The following is a 22,012-nucleotide window of genomic DNA, read 5'->3' on the forward strand; positions in this document are numbered from 1 at the left end:
GTCTCGACCAACCTGGCCAACATGGTGAAACCCTGTCTCTACTAAAAAATACAAAAATTAGCCAGGCGTGGTGGCACACGCCTGTAATCCCAGCTACTCAGGAGGCTGAGGCAGGAGAATTGCTTGAACCCAGGAGGCGGAGGTTGCAGTGAGCTGACATGATACCACTGTACTCCAGCCTGGGCAACAAGAGTGAGACTCTGTTTCAAAAAAAAAAGTATATATATATGTATATGTATATATATATATATTTATATTTTCTAATAGTAAAACCATCTTTGCATTTCTGGTTAAAACTGTTTTTAACTGGCCGTGCATGGTGGCAGATTGCCAAGACAGGCAGATTGTTTGAGCTCAGGAGTTCCAGACCAACCTGGGCAACATAACAAGACCTCATCTCTACAAAAAATATAAAAATTAGCTGAGTGTGGTGGGTGCACCTGTAGTCTCAGCTACTCAAGGAGGCTGAGGTGGGAAGATTGCTTGCGCCTGGGAGGTCAAGGCTGCTGTGAGCCGAGATTGTGCCACCGCATCCTAGCCTAGGTGACCAAGTGAGACACTGTCTCAAAGATAAAACTGTATTTACTGTGATATATTTTCTCTTAATGCACCATTAAATTTGATTTACTAACATTGTATTTAGAGTTTTTTGCATCCATTTTTATGAATGAAACGTATCTGTCATTTCCTTTTTGTACTGTAATTTTCTAGTTGTGCTATCAAAGTTAAAAATCTTTGGGAGTATATATCTTTGCCTATTCTCTGAAAAAAAAATTAAATAAATTGGACTTCCTTTATTGGAAGATTTTTTACTTCTACTCTAATTTAGTCATTATAGAACTTTTAAGACTTTCTATTTATTCTTAAATCTGTTTTGAGTAATTTTGTTTTAGAAATTTAATTCACCTAAGTTTTTAAATTCATTGGCATAAAGTTGATGTTCATATCCAATTATATTTTCAGTCTTGCTATATCTGTATATTCCTTTTTGCATATATAAAAGACTTATTTGTATCTTCTGTCTTTTTTATTTTATTTTTTTACATAATTTCACTAAAGGTTTGTCTGTCTTATTAATCTATTCAAGGAACTAATTTTGAACTTTGTTGATTCCTTTTCTTATTCTTTTGTTTCTAGTTCCTTTATTTTTGTCTTAACTTTACTACCTTCTTCCTTTACTTTCTTTAGATTTATTCTTTTGTGTTTTTTCCCACTTATGACGGTTGTTTAGTTGATTAATTTTCAGTCTTTCTGATTTTCTATTATAAAGCACTTAAAGCTATAAACTTCCTACAAGTACCACTTTTTATACCACCCATAAGTTTTGATATGTTATGGTTCTTACTATCATTCATTTATAAATCTTTTTAAACTCCCACCATGATTTCTTCTTTAACTTTTTAACTTAAAAACATATGGAGCTATCGCTATCTCTATCATCTCTGTATCTATCTTCATTCCATCCTCATGGGTTAGAAGGCTCAATATTTTTCTTAAGATATAAATTCTTCTCTACTATCGATTCAATACAATCTCAATGATTGCATTCATTTAATACAATCAATATTTGAATTTGCTTACATTTTTCCCATTTTTGCCACTCATTATTGCATCTCCGGCTGTCCTCCAGAGATCATTTTCCTTCTGGTCTTTATTTATTTAAATATGGAACACTTTACAAATTTGTGTCATCCTTGTGCAGAGGTCATGCTAATCTTCTCTACATCGTTCCAATTTTAGTACATGTGCTGCCAAAGCCAGCACCCTTTGTATCTTTTAAACGTTCAATCAAATCAGGTCTCTTGCTGTGTGTTCTCTCAATTTCTGATTATCTCTATAATTATATTTATTTTGCCCTAGTTCTTGACAGACAATTTTTCTGGGTATACAATTCTATGTGGTCTATAATTTTCCATCCACATTTTGAAAATATTCTTCGCTCTCCTGGTTTCCTTGTTGCTTAACTTTCATCTTCTTTTTTTCTTTTTTTTTGAGACAGGGTCTCTCTCTGTTACCCAGGCTGGAGTGCGGTGGCGTGATCATGGCTCACTGCAGCCTCAACCTCCCAGCCTCCTGAGTAGCTGTGACTACAGGCACATGCCACCAAGCCTGGCTAATTTTTTTTGTATATTCTTGTAGAGACAGGGTTTCACTATATTGTCTAGGCTGGTCTTGAACCCCTGGGCTCAAGTGATCTACCGGCCTGCGCCTGCTTCTAACAGGAGACTGCTGAGGCTGTTCATTAGTCAGTGGCCTGTCTTCTCTCCAGCTGATTTTCAAGATCTTTTCTTTGTCATTGTTGCCCTGCAGCTTCACAGTAATGTGTCTAGCCATGGTTTTCTTTTATATTTATCTTGCCTGAGATAAGTTGTGTTTCCTGGATCTAAGAATTTGTTTTAAAAGTTTTAGAAAACGTATTATTTTTATTTCATCTCCATTTTTCCTTGTGGAGTTCCAATTCGATACACGTTAAATCTTCTATCTACCAAGTCTCTTTACCTCTCTCTCACATTTCAGCAGTTTATTCCAGTTCACTGATTCTTTGTGTCAAATCTGTTTAACTTTCCTCTTAGTGTTTTTATCTCAACATCAACTTGTCATTCAACAAGCTTTCATTTTTGAAAGTTTCTAATCTTCCTTCCAAAACTGTCTGCTTTTTCCTGATTGTTGTAAGTTCATTTTTGTAATTACAACCTTTTAATCCTTAAAAAATTCATACAATAGCTGTTCTAAATTTTGTATCTGACAGTTTCAACATCTGCAGTCTAAAAGTCTGTGGTTTCTGGGTTCTGTTGACTCTTAGAGTGGCTTGTCTTCTCAAGCTGTAATCTCTTTGTTTGATGTACATCCATGAGAGTCTTGCAGAATCAACTTGAAGAAATTTTCCTTCAGAGAAGGCTTGCTTCTGCCTCTGCTCTGAGCCAAGGGGTGCCCTGCACCAGGAACTGTTACCCCTTCTGAGAGTTTTGGCTCAAAACAGAGTTTTAAGCTTAGTTTCCCCTCCTCGCTGCTGTTGCAAGGTAATATGCTCACAGTCAGTACTGTTCACCTTCCTCCTTCCGCCCATCTGCCTTTCCAGTTTGGCTCCATGCTGCACCACCTCACCACCGCACCAGCCTTGGCGCCCCATCTCTGTGGCCTAGGCTTCCAGTCCCCCACCTCGGGCCCAGCTCCTGGCCACTGCTGATGCAGATCTTTGTTTCATTTTAAAGAAAAGGTCCCTGGAGACCTCTCCTACCTTTTGCCAGACCTTTGGTGTCTCAGTGTGTGTGTAAACAAGAAGTCTGAGTTATGGGGAAGTTGTAGGAGAGTTCCTCAGAATTAGTCAGACCTTCATGACAACAGAAGCACAGCATTTTCTAAAACATTAAAAATCTTAATTACACTAAAACTCCAGGATGGTTGGGCCAGTGGGGAATAAATCAAGTTAACTAAGAAAGCAAGGGAGGGAGCTACTGAGAATATCAAGGTTGGAATCCATATTGCTTCCAGCCAGAGGCCAGTTCCTGGTCAGTGGCTCCCATGCTGGTCTCCGATGTTCAGGAACTGGTGTCAGCAGAGACTGAGCTGCACCCTTTCTTTGGACAGATGGCAGGAGAAGAGAACGTCAAGGAAGAGCTCAGATCCCAGGATGCTTCCAGCAACTTGAGCCAGCATGAGGCAGCAGGGCATCCACATTCCTGGTCTCTGGAGATGCTGTTACACAGATTGAGGACTGACCACACCAAGCAGGATGACAAGTTTGCCAACCTCCTGGATGCGGTGGGGGAGTTTGGCACATTCCAGCGGAGGCTAGTGGCCCTCACCTTTATCCCCAGCATCATGTCAGCCTTCTTCATGTTTGCTGGCTACTTCGTGTTCACAGCCCAAAAGCCCTATTGCAACACCAGCTGGATCCTGGCAGTGGGCCCCAACCTGTCTGAAGCTGAGCAGCTGAATCTGACCATACCCCGAGGACCCAATGGCAATTTCCTGATGTGCCTCATGTACCTTCCTGTGCCTTGGAATCTGGATTCTATCATCCACTTTGGCCTCAATGACACAGACAAATGCCAAGATGGGTGGATCTATCCTGACGCTAAGAAGAGATCGCTGATCAATGAGGTATGTCGTGTCATGGGTTGTCTGTAACTACCCTACAGGCTCAGAGTTGTGCCTCCCACCCTCACTGAACAGGTGGGGAAACCGAGGCTCAGAGATGGGAAGCCATTGGCCTGAAGTCACCCTGCAGAGGCAGGGCCTGGGCAGAAAATTAGGATTCCTGCTGCCCAGTGCTTGCCCTGCCTATCTGTAGAGTACATTTGGGGTAGAGATGGGTACTGCACGGCAGGGTTTCCTTCCATCTGTCCAAGAAATCGCTCCTGTAGTTGTGGCTCTGACCTTAGAACTCATAAAAAGTAGGGCTCGGGGAAAGAAGCAGCTTTGAGGCATCTCTTACGGGGCTTCCCAACCCGAGCTGCAATCTAGGCCCTTTAAAACACAGACCACACTAGCATGAATCTGCAGGATGGGCCTGGCATCTGCCTTTGGGAAAGGGTCTGCACTGATTCCTGCCCTTGCTCAGTTACCCCCTGCCCCCGCCACACATCTTGGCCTGTGCCTCTTGTCACTCTCTCCAGGCCCAGCTCTCAGGGTGGAGCAGGTGCTGGAGGGGTTGCAGAGGTAGCAGAGCAGAGGCAACAGCTGAGGCACGCCGCACACAGTTACCTGCCCCTACCCCAGGTCTCCTTGGCCTATAAGTCCCACCCTGGGATGAGGCTCAGTCTCTGGACCCAAAGGTGGGCGCCCGTGACCAATCCCTGTGTCTGACCCACAGTTTGACTTGGTATGTGACGCGGAGACGAAGAAGGACACTGCACATATCATGTTCATGGCAGGAATCCTGATAGGCTCTCTCATCTTCGGGCTCATAACTGACAAGTGAGTCCGCAGGAGGTTCTGCTGGCCCCCGAGCCATCCCACCTCCTCCTCATGGGCATTCAGGGTTGGAGTGTGTCAGGCTGAGGGAGGTGAGGATAAGGGTTCTCCAGGGACCCATGGATGGCTCAGGGCCTGGCCCAGGTATATCAGGCTGGAGCCAGCCAGGGACAGGGAGATCCGTGCGCTTGGTGCAGCCTCCCTTTGACGCCTGTAGGATGGGCCGCTACCCTGCCATCCTGCTGTCACTGCTGGGGCTGATCATCTTCGGCTTTGGGACAGCCTTCGTGAACAGCTTTCACCTGTATTTGTTATTTCGCTTTGGCATCTCGCAGTCAGTGGTGGGCTACTCCATCAGCAGCATTTCTTTGGGTGAGACTGGGCCTCAATGGGGCAGGGCGGGGTGGCACAGGGACATGGTGGCATAGGCGGGTGACAAGGGGAAGTAGTGGCAGGGGGCGTGACGTCATAGCCAGATGGCAAGGGGGCGTGGCATGGCTGCAAGAGGGCGTGGCAGGTGTGTGGTGGCGTGGGCACCTGCTGGGAGCCCACAGGACACAGAGTCAGGGGCCTAATTGGACAGGCAGAAGGGGAAGGGATCTCCATTCCTGGCTGCCTGGAGATGCCAGAGAATCAGTACCCTGACTGCTCTTCCACCTTCATCTCCTTCCTAACTCCCTCATACCCCACACCTTCCACCGCACACTCCTTGCATACCCCCAAGTCCCATGAGTTACATTTATTGAGCCCTTAAGAAAGGCCATTCAAAAAAAAAAAAGAAGAAGAAGAAGGAGGAGAAGGAGGAGGAGGAGGAGGAGAAGAAGAAGAAGGAAAGAAGAAAGAAGAAGAAAAGAAAAAAGGAGCAGGAGGAGGAGGTGGAGGAGGAGGAGAAGAAGAAAGAGAAGGAGAAGAAGAAGAAAGAACCAGATAGCTGCTAAGAGGAGCCAGGCAGCTGCTAAGCCCTTTATATGCATTGTCTCATTTCCTCCTGATGCGACTCTCTTCAGCAGGCAGTATTCTATTACTCCTTCAGCTGAGGAGGACTCTTGAGCCTCAGGGAAGTTAACCAACTTGCACAGGGTCACACAGCAACTAAGTGAAGAAGCTGGGACTTCAACCCAGGCCTATGAGATACTAAAGCACCCAGTGCAGCCTTATAGCTGCAGCTGCCTAGTTGCTCAGGGTTTCCTGGCAGGAGAACCTCTTCTCATTGGGATCCTTAGGCCTAGGTGGCCAAAGCACGAATACACTCAGAACAAAGACAAGGACAGCGGTTCCTTCCCTGACCGTGTGTTGGGCCACGTGTCTGGTATTGTGTCTTTTCTATGAGAGGCACATGGTCAGACAGCGGGTGTGCAGAGGGAGCAGCCAGGTGGAGTGGGAAGGAAGCTGTGTGTATGATTAGGAGACAAGGGTGTGCCCTGGCGGGAACAGAAGTGCTCTACCAGGCTCTGAGGGGCTGTCTCTGGACCCAGTGCAGAGACAAGCAGAAGCAGCTTTGCCTGATCTCAACTGTCCAGAGGAGGTGGGGATACCCAGGAAGGCTGAATGCAAGGGCAGCCCTGGGGACCCTGAAGTGACCATGGTTTTGTCCTCTTGGCTTCTGCACAGCCACTGAGTGGTTAGTGGGCGAGCACCGGGCCCACGCCATTATCCTGGAACACTGCTTTTTCGCTGTTGGGGCCATGTTGCTGACGGGGATCGCCTACAGTCTTCCCCACTGGCGGCTGCTGTTTCTGGTGGGTGGGGCACTTGCGGTCCCCCTCATCTCCTATATCTGGTGAGCAAGCGAGTACAGGGCATGTACAGGGCTGGGTCTGATGGGCTGGATGTCGATGAGAGTGGAGGGTCCTTGAAAATGTGGGAATGGGTGGGATTTCCCCTGGGAGAAAGTGCCTGTGGATGGGATGAGATAGGAAGGCACCAAGGGCAGAGCCTCTGAACCTCAGCATTAATCTCCTCCCCGACCCAGAGAAGACCCTCAAAGAGATGTCAGAGAGGTGGTCAGAACACCAGGAGGAAGAGTATTGAAGGCCGAGGGTTTAAGGACAAGGGAAGGGTCAGTGTTGAAGGCAAGAGGGGTGAGGCTGGGAAAGGGTCTGCCAGCCTTGGTGACTTTCTTCAGGTGGCTTCACTGCAGTGGCAGAGGGTTAAGGAGTGACTAGGAGCAGAAGAAATTCAGCCAGGAGATGACTTTCATAGAAAAAGGGAGAAAGGGATGATTTACACGGGCAACTAAGAGTCAGGGAAGAGTATCAGATGTTTTGAATGTGGGGGAGTCACAGGCAGGAACCTAAGAGATTGAGGCTGGGAGAGGACAACTGATGGGGCAAAACTTGGAGGAATAAGGGTTGAGAACAAAAGTGAGATGCCACAGCTAACCTTGGGCAGGTGGGGAAAAGAGAGGGACAAAAGAGAAGGCCGAGAGGGAGGTGAGAAGAAGCTGAAAGAACTCACGTGTGAAGGGTTAGGCAGTTCTGCATGAAACAATGATCATATTTAATCTTGACATTATTGTATTTAATCTTGACCCCTCTAGAAGAAGTATGCTACTCCCATGTCATGGGAGGTGGGGAGGAGGGAGAACTGAGGCTTCTGAGGGTGGAAATAACTTGTCCAACATCACACAGCTAGAAAGTGGGGCACCTGGGATTTGAACTCAGGGGCCGTCTCCAAAGCCCCTGCATTTTAACTGTACCATGTGTAGTAAGGATGATAAAGGATGGGGTTAACAGCATGGGAGCTGGAAGCAGCGGCTCATGCCTGTAATCCCAACACTTTGGGAGGCTGAGGTGGGAGGAGCGCTTGAGGCTAGGAGTTTGAGACCAGCCTGGGCAACACAGCAAGACCCTGCCTCTACACAAAATTTTAAAATTAGCCAGAGCTGGTGGCACACACTTGTAGTCCCAGCTACTTGGGAGGCTGAGGTGGAGGATCACTTGAGCCCAGGAGATCATGGCTGCAGTGAGTTATGATTGCATCACTGCACTCCAGCCTGGGCAGAAGAGTGAGACCCTGTTTAAAAAAAAACATTCAGTCCAGTTCAATTAAAAACTTTAATCTTACATCAGATCCACAGCTTTTTCCTGGCTCCTCGCTCAGGATAGTGGCCAAGGGGGATGAGGTCTGTTCTGACCTATTGTTCTTCCTCCTATCTCCTCGTTCTGATTTTCCAGGTTCTAGGCATGGGATAGGGACATCAGATAAAATAGACCAAAGACTGACATGGCAGGGGCTATTATAGTCTCTCAGGGTCCTCTGTAGAGTAGATATTCAAATGCCATCACTCTTGGGTCCATTCGTGGGTCTTCTGAGCACTGGAATTTCCTAATGCTCCCAGTGCTCTGTTTGTGACCTCCCTCAGCTCCTGTCCCTGGCAGTTCACCCCACAGCCTCTTTGTGTAGGGATCTCCTCATCCCAGCACATGGGGTGCCTTTAAGACAGCAGGGTCCACTTGGCCAAAAAACCCCACTGTTCCCCAGCCTCCACCCTGTTGTGGTGGGCTGCTCCATTCAACCTTCTGCCTTCATTATACCCAGATGAGAGATGGGCATCATTCTCTGGGTTTCTGTAGGCCCTCAAACTCCAGGTGACACATATTAACTCTCCTATAATCTCTCTTACTGTCTGGAACACCAGCGCAAGCCCCCATGTTTCTGAATTAGCAAGTTCCAGCCAGAGTGGGATGGTAGATGTCCTTTTTTAGAAGGCAGTCCCCTCATCTGTCTAAGGAGTTCTCTTGAACTCCCCTTTGCCTAGCTTGAGTAGATGAGACCTGTATGGGGAGTGAGGAGGAGAGATTCAAGACCCTGTCCCTTCCATGAACTGGATTTCCAGCCTCTATTGGTAGGCTGTTAGCAATGAGCACCAATGTGGGCTATGGGTGCTCAAGGTCCCTCTTTTGACATAGTTATGTCCCCTAGGCTTTGGCACTCTGGGTCTGTGATAGGAGGGGCAGTACCAATGATTTCTAATGTATCTTTGGGGTTATTCTTTTAGTGTCTCCATGGTTAGTTCTGCTGATTTGTACTAGCCTCCTTACCAAACAGTAGCTTGGCCACATCTTTGGTGTTTTCTCCCAAACACACTTTGTTATTCATGGAAAATGAATAAACAACATGGCTAACATGAGCATTTGACAAATCTTTAAGTTCTGCTTCCCTTTTAATTATAAATTCTAATTTGTTTCTCTCTTCTCACATTTTACTGTAAGTAGTCAAGAGAAGCCATACCGCACCCTCAGCATTTTGCTTAGAGACTTCTTCCACCAAATGTCCTATTTCATCACTTACGAGTTCCTTCTTTCACAAACACTAGGGCATGAATACAGTTCAGCCAAGTTCTTTGCCATTTTGTAGCAAGGATTGCCATTTCTCCAGTTTCTAATAGTTCCTCATTTGCATCTGAGACCTCATGAGAATATCTTTATTGTCCATATTTATGTCAACATTCTGTTCATGACCTCTTCAGTGCATTTGTTACATCTCTCCCATCGTGTCCTCCCTCCCATTCTCTTTGCCCTTGAGAGTTGGTATCCTTTTTTGTTCCTGTTTTTTCAGTGGACATGAGGCCAATCCCCCATCTTTTTGAAGAAGTCTCAGTTTAATGACTTTCTTTAGGAGAGTTCCACAGCCTTAGAGTGGAAAATGATGACTGATTGCTGAACCCTGGTGGGAGAGAGGAGGAGCAGGGCAGGTATAAGGAATGAAGTTGTCTCTAGTGTCTTGAGTATGTGTTTATGGCAACCAGCCAGAATCGTGCTCAGGGAGGGAGTGGTGGTGTAAGAAATCAGCAGGCATAGTTTTATCAAAAAGTTATACCACCTTAGGGGACTGAGGCTGTACCAGTCCCCAAGTACATAGCTCTGCCTCTGTGCTCTTGGGCAAGCCTTTACTCCTCGAGCCTGGGAGTAAAATGTGGATAATCATACTAGGTCCAGGTTTGGATGAAGATTAAACAAGACTATATATACAAGGGCACTGAGCACCATTTTTCACACATAAGTGCTTTTTATGCCAATCTGTGTGGATTCTGACAGCCTGAGAGGATGGGAAAAAACAGAGAGGACTTATTCTGAGGTCAAAGGCAATAGAGATGTGGCAGGGGAGAGACGGGACAGAGTAGAGACCTTCACTCACCCCTCCATTCACCCAGGCAGAGTGCTGGGCACTGGGGTCAGACCCAGGATCCTGCCTCCTCACACTCCTCAGGCTGTTGGGGAGACAGGGAACAGGAGAAATTCCAACTAAAAGCATGGGAGCTCTACAAGAGGCTGTGGCATGGAGGTCGGAGCCCTCAGTGTGCCTGAGCAGATAGGGATGGCCCCCCTAGAGAGAAAAGGAGAGAGCTCTCGGTGATAACCGAGGGCAAATCAAGGAGGCTGGAGACAGAGGCAGCCAGTGGTCAGGGTGTCACTTAGCAGCAGTGGAGGCCAGTTGAGGCTTAGACAGGGGAAGGGCTGACTGCCGGGGAGGAGCAGAGGGCAGCTCAAGGTCAGTGGTGGCCTTCAAGGCCCTGACATCTGAATCACCTCATGCTGGCACAGGATGGCCACAGATGAGGCCACGAGAGGGCCAGCAGGGGTCTCTGGGCATCATAGAACAATGAGATAAGAGAGGGGCTGGCCACGCAGGATTCTCCCGGAGTCCCCACGGTGGCTGATGATGAAAGGGAAGGTGAAGGAGGCCAAGCAGATGCTGTGCTACGCTGCAAGTGTGAACAAGAAGACCATTCCTTCAAATCTGCTGGACGAGGTAAAGGGCTTCCAGCCAGGAGTGGGGCCGGAGCAATGGGCTGTGGAAGGGCCCCTTCCCTCCTCATCCCTTCAGGTGGGACATTGGTCCAGAGGGTGCCCCCAGTCCACTGCTTAAGGACAATGGTGACAGCAAAATTGAACCCTGCCAGGGAAGACCAGATGCCAGCTGGCACTTTCAGGGACAGGCAGGCCTTGTGGGTGCTGTGGGGCTGGGGAGCAAGCTGGGGTCTTGGCTCTGCCTCTGACTGGTTCTGCTTGTTCTGTAGGTGCAGCTGCCCAGAAAGAAGGTGACTCAGGCCTCTGTCCTGGACTTCTGTAAGAATAGGCAGCTCTGCAAGGTGATCTTGGTGATGAGCTGCGTGTGGTGAGTATCCAGGGCCCGCTGGCAGGGACTGCAAACAGGTGCGCAGGCTGGAAACTTTAGGGAGAGGATGGGAATGGTCAGGCTGCAGGGGAGGCAGCCCAAGGACACAGATCACAGGTCTCTGTGCTTATTTCTCTCCTCCGTTCCTACCCTGACCCTTGCTGCTGTGCCTCTGTCTTTATTCCCGGCTCCGTGTGTGTGTGTGTGTGTGTGTGTGTGTGTGTGTGTGTGTGTATGCACGCGCACGTGCCTCCTGGCTTCATCCAGGTTTACCGTCAGTTACACCTATTTTACGTTGAGCCTGAGAATGAGAGAGCTGGGCGTGAGCGTCCACTTCAGACATGTGGTCCCCAGCATGATGGAGGTGTCTGCCCGGCTGTGCTGCATCTTTCTCCTCCAGCAGATTGGGAGGAAGTGGAGCCTGGCTGTGACTCTCCTCCAAACCATCATCTGGTGCTTGCTTCTCCTTTTCCTCCCTGAAGGTACAGCTCATCCTTCCCCCGTGGGTTGCCCACCGCCTTCCTGCTTCTCAAAACCCCTCCCCACTGCCGCCCGCGCTGGCCAGCCACCTAGACACCCTGGGAATCAGCCTCCTGCACCTATAGCCCACCCACCCCACAGAGGCCCCAGCACCTCCAGTCCCTGGAGCACTGCCCTTCCTGGGTGGGGTCTCCCAGACAGGGCGCCCACACTCTCTCGGAGGCCTGAGGAAGGAGGGTGTACTTTCCAGAGGACAGCAGGCAGCAGCCTTCTTCCACCACATTCCAATCCACCTTAGAAGTAGGTCTAATGGTTACATGTGAATAGATGATGGCAAAAATATTCCTTCAACCGCTGCCCAGGCCCACCTGTCATCTGTAGCCCCTTTGACTGGGAAATGCCTATTGTTCTCTGTAGCTGCGCCAGGAATAACCTGCTTACTGAAAATTGAGTGTCATGTGGGGCTCAGCACTCAGGAACAGCTCTTGTATGGAGGCCCCTCCTTTCCAGAGGGGCTGAGTGCTGCGTTCCTGCGGGCTTAGCACTAGAAAAGGAAACAGGAAGGGCTGGTGTTATCTTCAGAATCTCAAAGAGCCCTAAGCAGTGGATACGCCACAGGTCCTAGAGCTGGAGCGATCTGTGCAGCACACGTGCTTAGAATGACTGCCTGCAGAGCCTTTTCACAGTCCAGGGAGGGCAGCGGAGGCTACATCCGGGCCCTCTGGAGGGGTTCCCTCCCTTTCTCCAGGGTTGGAATTGTGTGTGCCTGGATTAGGACCTTTCCACTCCCAGATGCTGGCAGTGTAGATTGGGTAACACAAAATGTGGAAACAAATTTATTATTGAATGTTTATTGCCTGGTGGTTTTTAAAAAAGCGGGTCTACGCTGAGTCAAGCAGAAATATGTAAACTCAGAAGTGTGAGAGAAACTAGCAATGGACTCCCCAGTAGATAAAACTGGATCTCTGATTTCATCCCAGAGACAAGAAAAGCCAGGACTGGAATGGGAGTGAGGCTGGGGCAGGGTCCTGCAGAGACTGACAGGCAGGCAGGCAGGGGCTGAAGCCCCCAGCTTCACCAGGTCTGAGGAATGGGCTTTCTCCAGTTTCCCCTTCATTGTGCCTGTCTAGCTGGCCAGAAAACATCCTGGAATGTTTGGGACCTATCCCAGCCATTCAGGCCCCAGGAACGAAACACCCCCTTACTCTGAGCACCTTGCAGAGCCCTGGTGGTACAGCCCTGAGCAGGGGTTCCAACCCAGAGGACACAGGCCTGGCCCTGAGTGGATCCCCAGTGGGGTGAGGAAGCTGCAGTTGGGTGAGGAGGTGGAACAAAGACACAGCCTTGGAGGCAGAGATGGGGGTGTTAGGTGTAGCATGGGAGACAGTGGCCTGAGAGGCCATGGGGGTCCCAGGGGACCTCCCCACCCCTGCTGACCAACTCTGCACTGCAAATGTCCTGCCTTCTGGACTGACTGGGCCTCTGACAGCTTGCCCCTCCTCTGATGGAATGCCTGAGCCTGCTGGCCAACTGGGCAGGTGGTAGGGAAGGCTGCTCAGATGCCTTCTAGGAGGGGTCAAGGGAGAGCTGATGGGCGGGCCTCCTTCACCCGCCCCAGGGGAGGATGGCCTCAGACTCAGGCGACCACGTTGTCCGGCCACAGGGCTGAAATCCATGACGATCTTGGTGCTCACACTTGGAGAGTTCAGCCTGGCTGCCACTGTCACTGTGTTCTTCCTCTACACCGCCGAGCTCCTCCCCACCGTGCTCAGGTATGGGGTCTGGTGGGTGAGGGGGCCATGGCGGCATGGGCAGGGACTGACAATGACAAGATTAATGCAGCAAGTAAGACAAACATTCGCCTGGTGACAAGCACTGTGCTAAACAGTTTACATAAGTGATCTCATTTAAACACCCCAGAAAATCCCCCAAATGCCATCGCTAACCCTATTTCAGATGCAAGACCAGATAGATGAAGGCACTCGATTAAGGGCAGACAGAGCAAGCAGCAGAGCTGGGATTTGGACCCAGGCAGCCTGACTCCAGCCCCTGCCTTGCACTCACTGCCTGCAAAGTGTTTGGGCCACTCGGAGGCTCAGATCCTTCCCTGAGGTTGGTGATGGGAGCACTATCTTCCTGCCTGGCTGGCATCACTGCCTGCGTCCTCTCCCTGCACTTCCACACAATGCTGCATGGTTTCTGCCTCTCCCCCTCCTCACCTCCCTTGAAGAGGCCCAGAAGAAATTATTGTCTGCTTGGAATCACACAGTGAGGATGGGACAGGGTGGAGACTGGAGGCTGTGGGGTTTCATGTAGCTGCTGGCCTGGCCCAGCCTCTGAACCCGACAGACCTCTCAGAGGAGCTCTCACCTCCACTTTCAGGGCGACAGGTCTGGGGCTGGTGTTTCTGGCCTCGGCGACTGGAGCCATCTTGTCCTTGACAATCATCAACCAGACCCCCTCCTTCCTGCCCATCTTTCTCTGCTGTGTCTTAGCCATCGTGGCCTTTTCCCTCTCCTTCCTGCTACCGGAAACGCGAGATCAGCCCCTCTTCGACAGCCTGGACCACTCCCCACAGATGAGGTAGGTGTGGGAGCTTCCTGGGCTGTGCCAGCATGGGGCCTGGCTCTGAAGCCTTGGTACAGAGAGCATGTGGGGTGTTGTCCATCCCCGCTCCTCTGCCAGAGAGCCTGTGACCTGAAGGCTGCCATGTCTGCAGCAGTCTCCCTTCTCCTCTGGCTGCTGCTGCCTACCTGCTCCCACCCAGCCTCTGCCAGCTCCCATCTTGCTGCCCCTCCTGACCCGGGCTGGGCCGTGTCGTCTCCTTTCCTTGCCCCTGCCTGCCTGTCTGGATGGGGGCATTGCTTTTGGGCATACCCTCCAGGGGCACTCCTGCCAGAGGCTCCCTCTCCTCCCAGGGACAGAGGACTGGCTTGGAACCAACTCTGAGTACATCTCTTTTCCTGTGTGAACTCCTAGTTCCTCATAAAAAACCCAGTCTTGATGAAGGACTCTGGCCTCTTGGCCCCAGCAGCCCAGGACCCCATTTGGGAACTGGGCTCCACCCAACACCTCCGTGGGCACTTCTGGCCTCTGATCTCCCAAGTGTCCCCTGGAAAAGACTTGTCATGATTGGCAGAACCATCCCTTCTGGGATTTGAGCCAATGAACATGCTCTCCCTGGACCTGAGGGGACCCGAGCAGCAGTATGGAGCAGAAGTTGCCGGGGCCCTAGAGTGTCCTCTGCTCTGTGCCACAGGAGTCACTGCCTCTGGGCTTTCTCTGCCCTCTTCCCTACCATCTTCCTACTGCCCTCCCGCCCTGCTCTCATTCGAATCACACATGCTAGGCACTGTGCCAGGGCTTGACTGTCAAAGGTCAGAGGTCAGCACTCCCCACCCTTGAGAAAGCCATAGCTTATGTGAAGACAGATTATGCAAACAGCTACTGCTAGCGGACTCTGACAGTGGGATGTACAGGATCTATAGGAACCTAACAAGGGAAGAATGTTCATTTGGGGAGTCGGGGAAAATGTCACAGTGACATCTGAGTAGGGCTTTGAAGGATAGATAGAAACTTGCCCCACCATAGAGAGAGGAAGTTCAGCGCCGCACAGGGAGAGCAGATAGTGGTTATGGGCACAGGTCCCCTGTGCCACAACCTCCTAGTGTGTGCGTGGAGAAGTTACCTCATACCTCTGAGACTCAGTTTCTTCATTTGCAAAGTGGAATGAGAACGGAGTAATAACAATAGCTAAGATGTATTGAACATTTGCTGTGTGTTAGACCCTGTTCTATACATACCTTATCTCTCTCTATCCTTAAAACAATCAAATGCAAGGTAGGTCCTATCACTATCCCCATTTTACAGATGAGAGCACTGGGGCACAGAGAGGTAAGGCCATGTAGCCCAGCCATCCCCCATGGGTTTTTTTGAGAGGATTAAACCTACATAAAGCAGCTGGCACAGGGTCTGGCATGTGGCAAGTGCTCAGTAAATGCTAGCAGTGAAGATGGTGGACCAACTTCAAAGACACAGGAAAGAGAAGGGTCTCGCGAGAGTTGGGAGCTGGAGCACACCTGATTCTGGAGGCTCCTGGCAAAGCTCGACTGGGGACCTGCCGGAGTGAGAAAGGCTCACCTCTTGGGAACGCAGGGTTGGGTGCTGCTGAAGGCACAAGCCGCTGCTTTTCTCAGCTTCTGGAAAGATGTGGCCCTGGACTTATCCTCTGATGGACTTATCCTCTGATGGCTCTTTCAGGAATAAGGTCAAGGACATGACGCCTGAGGATACATCATCTGATGATATGTCATCTGATGATATGTCTGAAGAAGCGGCCAAGAACGTCGTTCTCAATGCCCAGATCCTGAGATTGTTCCCATACCCTGTCTCCAAACCTGCCTAGGATCAATAAAGAGGAAGCAAACATCCAGGCTCCCCGAGGGCCAGGCCCCCAGACCATCTTGGGTTGGAATTGAGTGGCCAAGTATGGGGTCGTGGATTCCAGGCCACAGATTCCAGGCCCAGTTCAGTCTGTGGGGCAGGATCAGTCCTGCTCCCGGACCAGCACTTGACATTAAAAAAAAATGGCCGCCCTTCTGCGGGAGCTCTGCTGTGATTCATTCCAATAAAGGTACAATGTTGGTCTTGAGATGGCTGGGTCAAAGTTGGCCATGTGTGGAGAGTGCAGAGGCCCTTGGCCTGGAGGAGGATGGGTTAGACAGACTCCTTAGTGTCTTTGTCTAATCACTCAGGGACAGTAAGGAGCTCTCTGGATGGGGGCAGGGGAGTGGGGAGGGCAATGTCAATGAGGGCCAGAGGTGGAGCGAGGGCAAGACTGTGTCTGCACACCAACCACACCTGCTAGTCCACGCATCCGCTAGCATGGCGGGTTTCCACCTGAAGCACAGGCTGAGGACAGATTTCAAAGCTCCATTTTATGCACTAGTCAGGGCAGGGATGGAATGTAAAGGAACAATGAGAACTTCTCTCATTTGTCCCATTGTACAGGGCTTTCTCACCATCTTTTCACTGATGCTACAAATAAACATGGCCTTGGGAATTACCCAAATCAGTCCACATCCCTGGGGATGCTTTCCTGATGGCTCCATCCTAGCTGACCTCTGGCCTCCACCACTCTGAGGATAAACCCCCATACCCCAGCTCACATCCTAACTGCCCTGCAGGTGATTCTGCCCTTCCCAGCTGGCATGGGGGCTCTGCCAGGCAGGGCCCAGGACTCCTCAACCAGACTGTGAAGTCCTTGGGTCAGACCCTCGGCACTACCTCCTCTCTCCCTGGGAGAGGAGGAGTCGGGGCCTGTCTTACCTCCTCCATGCTTGCCTAGTTTATTGGAAGATCATGGGCTTGCAGAGAATAGCTCTGGTTCGACTCCTTTTTGCCTCTGAAGGAGGAAGACAGATAAGCATGTCAGTTCTCATGGAGCCAGGGCAGCAAGGCCATGGATCTCCCGGGCAGGTTGGAGTCCGGTGAAGCAGGGAGTGGCCTCCAGCATTCCTGGCACTCTGGCCCAGCACACTGCTTTGCGCATGTGCTCCCAAGCTTTGGGGCACCAAGAAGCTGGTGTCCATGCCTTTCCCTTTCAGTGTCATTTTCTGAGCCTACTGTTCTTAACTGGGTTTCCTAGTATGGTCTCCAAAGTGGGGTTTGAAGGGCCCGGAAAGGGATCTTGTGAAGTATCTGTCCGTAGGACCACAGGATGCTGGAGAAGTCTGTGTTGCTCTTTCTGGCAGAGGCCTGTGTGTGAGCTGTGATGCCAACATATAAGCCTTATTTAAACATCTCTCCTCAAGTTACTTTGCCAGGAATCACCTAGTGCCATAGGGGACAGGAGGAAGACAGGGGTCAGGACAGAAAACTGATGGGGCAGTGTGGGTGTGAAGGAGCTGGTTGTACAGGCTGTGGCTGTCAGCAAGACCAACTGCACTCCTACACGCTTTCAATTTTTCTTAGGTGGCCAAGGCTTGTCAGTCAGTTCCAGATAGGACCTATCTAGTTGTTTACTGAATCAATGGCTATTATTATTATTATTATTATTATTTTGAGACAGAGCCTCTCTCTGTTCCCCAGGCTGGAATGCAGTGACTGGATCTTGGCTCACTGCAAGCTCCGCCTCCTGGGTTCACACCATTCTCCTGCCTCAGCCTCCCAAGTAGCTGGGACCACAGGCGCCCACCACCACGCCCAGCTAATTTTTTGTATTTTTAGTAGAGATGGGGTTTCACCGTGTTAGCCAGGATGGTCTCAATCGCCTGACCTCGTAATCTACCCATCTCAGCCTCCCAAAGTGCTGGGATTACAGGCGTGAGCCACCGCACCCAGCCTGGCTAATATTATTTAGAGTTTGACATTACGTATTTTATTGGACTAGACCCATGCTGTCCCATACAGCAGCCACTAACCAGATGTAGGTATTGAGGGCTTAAAATGTGCCTAGTCTGGGAGGCCAAGGTGGGCGGATCACCTGCAGTTGGGAGCTCGAGACCAGCCTGGCCAACATGGTGAAACCCCCTCTCTACTAAAAATACAAGAATTAGCCAGGCATGGTGGGCGCCTGTAGTCCCAGCTACTCGGGAGGCTGAGGCAGCAGAATCACTTGAACCCTGGAGGCGGAGCTTGAGGTGAGCCGAGATCGTGCCATTGCACTCCAGCCTTGAGCGAGGCTCTGTCTCAAAACAAACAACAACAACAAATGTTGCTAGTCTGATTTGAGATGTGCTGCAACTGTGAAAAACACACTGGATTTCAAAGGCTTAGTACAATATAAAACATAAAACATCTCAATATTTTTCAATATATCTCAATAATATAGATCATATGTAAAAATGGCAGCATTTTGGATATATTGAGCAAATAAAACATTAAAATTAATTTCACCTATTCTTATTTATCTATTTTAATTTTACTTTAAGTTCTGGGATACGTGTGCCGAAGGTGCAGGCTTGTTACATAGGTATACATGTGCCATGGTGGTTTGCTGCACCCATCAACCCGTCATGTAGGTTTTAAGCCCCACATGCATTAGGTATTTGTCCTAATGCTCTCCTTCCTCTTTCCTCCTATCCCCTGACTGGCCCCAGTGTGTGATGTTCCCCTTTCTTTGTCTATGTGTTCTCATTGTTCAACTCCCACTTATTAGTGAATACATTATTATTATTATTATTTTGATAATATGCGGTGTTTGGTTTTCTGTTCCTTGTGTTAGTTTGCAAGGATGATGGTCTCCAGCTTCATCCATTTCCCTGCAAACGACATGAACTAATTCTTTTTTATGACTGCATAGTATTCCATGGTGTATATGAACTGCACCTATTCTTTTTTTTTTTTTTTTTTTTTTGAGACGGAGTCTTGCTCTGTCACCCAGGCTGGAGTGCAGTGGCCGGATCTCAGCTCACTGCAAGCTCCGCCTCCCGGGTTTACGCCATTCTCCTGCCTCAGCCTCCCGAGTAGCTGGGACTACAGGCGCCCGCCACCGCGCCCGGCTAGTTTTTTGTATTTTTAGTAGAGACGGGGTTTCACCGTGTTAGCCAGGATGGTCTCGATCTCCTGACCTCGTGATCCGCCCGCCTCGGCCTCCCAAAGTGCTGGGATTACAGGCTTGAGCCACCGCGCCCGGCCGAACTGCACCTATTCTTAAAAATGTTTTGAAATGTGACTACCAAAAATTTTAAAACTATACATGACTTGCTTCTGTGTCTTACATTATAGTTCTATTACATAGTACTAGACTAGAACATTCCTTTTGTGGGTCTCACACATCATTCTTATCACACAGGTATCTTGGTGTAATGACTAAAATTAAATGCCAAAATTGTATGAAATTGTCTGCTGTCAATAAATTCTCTTTCTCACACATGTGATATTTTTATGATACAATAGACAGTGTCGACATGTCGGCAGGGGCCTCCCTGTGTGCAGAAAGAGAGAGAGAGAGAGAGAGAGAGAGAGAGAGAGAGAGAGAGAGAGAGAGAGAGGTCAGTAATCTTGCAGCTTGTGATGGTACCCGTGGATGCCTGTGAACTGTGAATTCCGGAGCTCTAATTTCCTGGTCACTGACTACTTGCCTTTGTGGAATTCTCACCTGCTTCTTTGAGCTGTTTGTATATTTCTACCATTGTTCAAGCACTGGCCTAAATGTGGCAGCAGCCTCTTGTCCTAGGTTATCCCCTTTCATCCCCATCCTTGACATGGGATGCTGCTGACCATTTACCAAAGGCCTTGAGGTCATGTTGAGGGGATGCCTGGGGTGAGTGTGAAGCAGCTCGGTACAGGATGAGGCCCCCAGACCATGAGTAGAAAACTTAGCCCCCCATGAATGCAAGCCCCAAGTCCAGAAACAAACAGTTGTGAATCCTGTAAGGCCTTGGCAGAAGCAAACACTAAAGCAATCCACAACAAGGTTGCTGCAGCAACTCAAGACTTACAGGGCTTCTAAGGAAGATGAATCTCAATGAAAATGAACTTGTAAGTAAAAATTACTGAGCACATGAAGAAATAAAATGGCATAAAAACAGAAGGAATACACTGGAGGGTTTGCCATCAATGAACTAGTGGTGATAGTGCTGTTTCTGAAAAGACTTTGTTTAAAATGTTCAGAGATAAAGTCACATAACTCCTTAAGACACAAACTTGGAAAAAGACACCCATAAATCCTAGAAATGGACACCATAGTGGCTGAATTAAAGAACACAATAGAGAAGTAAAATCAGAATAAGATACTGCCCAAGAGGGAGTGAGTTGCTCGATTCTTTTATTATTAAATATAACTCCCCTGTCTCTATTAATGCTTTTTGCCGTAAGTTTTATTTCACCTGACATTCTTACAGTAATCTTTTAAACTTTTTCATTGAAGAATAACACATGTAGAAGTGCATAAATCATTTAATGTGTTTTTGTTTATTTGTTTTTAGAGACAGGGTCTCGCTCTCTTTCCCAAGCCGAAATACAGTGGTGCAATCATAGCTCACTGCATCCTCAATTTCCTGGGCTCAAGTGATCCTCCTGCCTCAGCCTCCCAAAGTGCTGAGATTACAGGTGTGAGCCACCATGCCCAGCCCTGTTTTTTTGAATATCACAAAGCACATACTGGGTACCCATTGCCCTTATCAAGAAACAGACAATTATCAGCATCCCAAAGCTCCCTCCTTCCTCTCTCAGTCACCGTCTCCCCTTCCTTCAAGGTAATTACTCATTTCTAACAATATAGGTTACTTTTACTGGTTTTTGAACTTTATAAGAGCAGTCACAGTTTGAACTCTTGCTTCTTTCACTCAACTCTGAGATTCATCCATCATAGCTCACTGCAGCCTCAAACTCCTGGGCTCAAACAATCCTCCTGCTTCAGCCTCCAGAGTAGTTGGGGCTGCAGGCACATGCCACGTTAATTAAAAAAAAAAAATTGGAGGCTGGGCACAGTGGTTCACGCCTGTAATCCCAGCACTTTGGGAGACTGAGGTGGCTGGATCACTTGAGGTCAGCAGTTCAAGACCAGCTTGGCCAACATGGAGAAACCCCATCTCTACTAAACATACAAAAATTAGCCTGGCATAGTGATGCATGCCTGTAATCCCAGCTACCTGGGAGGCTGAGGTGAGAGGATGGCTTGAACCTGGGAGGCAGAGGTTGCAGTGAGCCGAGATGGTGCCACTACACCCCAGCCTGGGCGTCAGAGTGAAACTCCATCTCAATTTTTTTTTTTTTTTTTTTTTTTAGAGACAAGATCTTGCTATGTCACCCTAGCTGGTCTTGAACTCCTGATATCAAGTGATCTGGTCACTTCCATCTCCCAAGCAGCTGAGGTTACAGGTGCAAGCCACCATGCCCAGCAAGTCGTTTGTTTTTATGCTATGTTCTGTTGTATGAATGGGCCACAGGTTATTCATCCATATCCAAAGTGATAAACCTTTGGTGCTTTCCAAATGGTGAAAATGTACTATGATGAATAATGCCTGTATGAACCTTCTTGTAACTGTATCCTGGAGGACAGACACCCTGGTTTCTCTAGGGTTTTTACCTGGGAGCAAGAATGCTGAGTCAGAGAGAATACATCACTCAATTTTACTAGATATGCCAAGCCATTATCCAAAATGGTGTTTCAATGTACACTTTTAAAAAGCAGGGTAAAGACTTCATGCATGTCACATCTTTGATAATACTTGATTTTTTTTCAGATGTAAGTTTTACACAATCTATGGCTGTGTAGTGATGTATCTTGAGTTTAAAATTGCATTTCCCCCCTTCCTAAGAAGGTTGAGAACTTTTTCATAAATGCATTGGCCACTTGGATTTTCTGTTTTGTGAAGTACCTAGTCAAGTCTTTCACCCATTTTTGTTTTTTGAATTTTTTTTTTTGTTGTTGTTGTTGTTTTGAGATGGAGTCTTGCTCTGTCACCCAGGTTAGAGTACAGTGGCACGATCTTGGCAAACTGCAACCTCCACCTCCTGGGTTCAAGTGATCCTCCCACTTTAGCCTCCC

The 22,012-nt window shown here is 48.8% G+C and overlaps 1 protein-coding gene and 1 non-coding gene across 3 annotated transcripts in view; one reads left to right on the forward strand and one right to left on the reverse strand.

Moving 5' to 3' along the window:
- The window catches only part of SLC22A14 (solute carrier family 22 member 14), a 30,806-nt gene extending 14,690 nt beyond the window's left edge, over positions 1-16,116 (forward strand). Inside the window, exons 2-11 of one of the 2 annotated variants that reach the window (XM_074031691.1) lie at positions 3,589-4,104; positions 4,817-4,920; positions 5,135-5,289; positions 6,529-6,697; positions 10,551-10,671; positions 10,940-11,037; positions 11,305-11,519; positions 13,181-13,289; positions 13,900-14,100; positions 15,778-16,116. In XM_074031691.1, the coding sequence (XP_073887792.1) occupies positions 3,589-4,104; positions 4,817-4,920; positions 5,135-5,289; positions 6,529-6,697; positions 10,551-10,671; positions 10,940-11,037; positions 11,305-11,519; positions 13,181-13,289; positions 13,900-14,100; positions 15,778-15,922 (1,833 nt within the window). In that variant the 3' untranslated portion in view covers positions 15,923-16,116. The remainder of the gene's footprint in view (positions 1-3,588; positions 4,105-4,816; positions 4,921-5,134; positions 5,290-6,528; positions 6,698-10,550; positions 10,672-10,939; positions 11,038-11,304; positions 11,520-13,180; positions 13,290-13,899; positions 14,101-15,777) is intronic. The other variant, XM_074031692.1, reaches the window with a different exon arrangement.
- Positions 1,660-1,764, reverse strand: LOC123571973 (U6 spliceosomal RNA). Its single transcript, XR_006696331.1, has one exon. It is a non-coding gene; the product is annotated as a U6 spliceosomal RNA (small nuclear RNA).
- Positions 16,117-22,012: the final 5,896 nt, after the last annotated feature.

Source organism: Macaca fascicularis, chromosome 2, assembly GCF_037993035.2.
Source record: "Macaca fascicularis isolate 582-1 chromosome 2, T2T-MFA8v1.1".
NCBI lineage: Eukaryota > Metazoa > Chordata > Mammalia > Primates > Cercopithecidae > Macaca > Macaca fascicularis.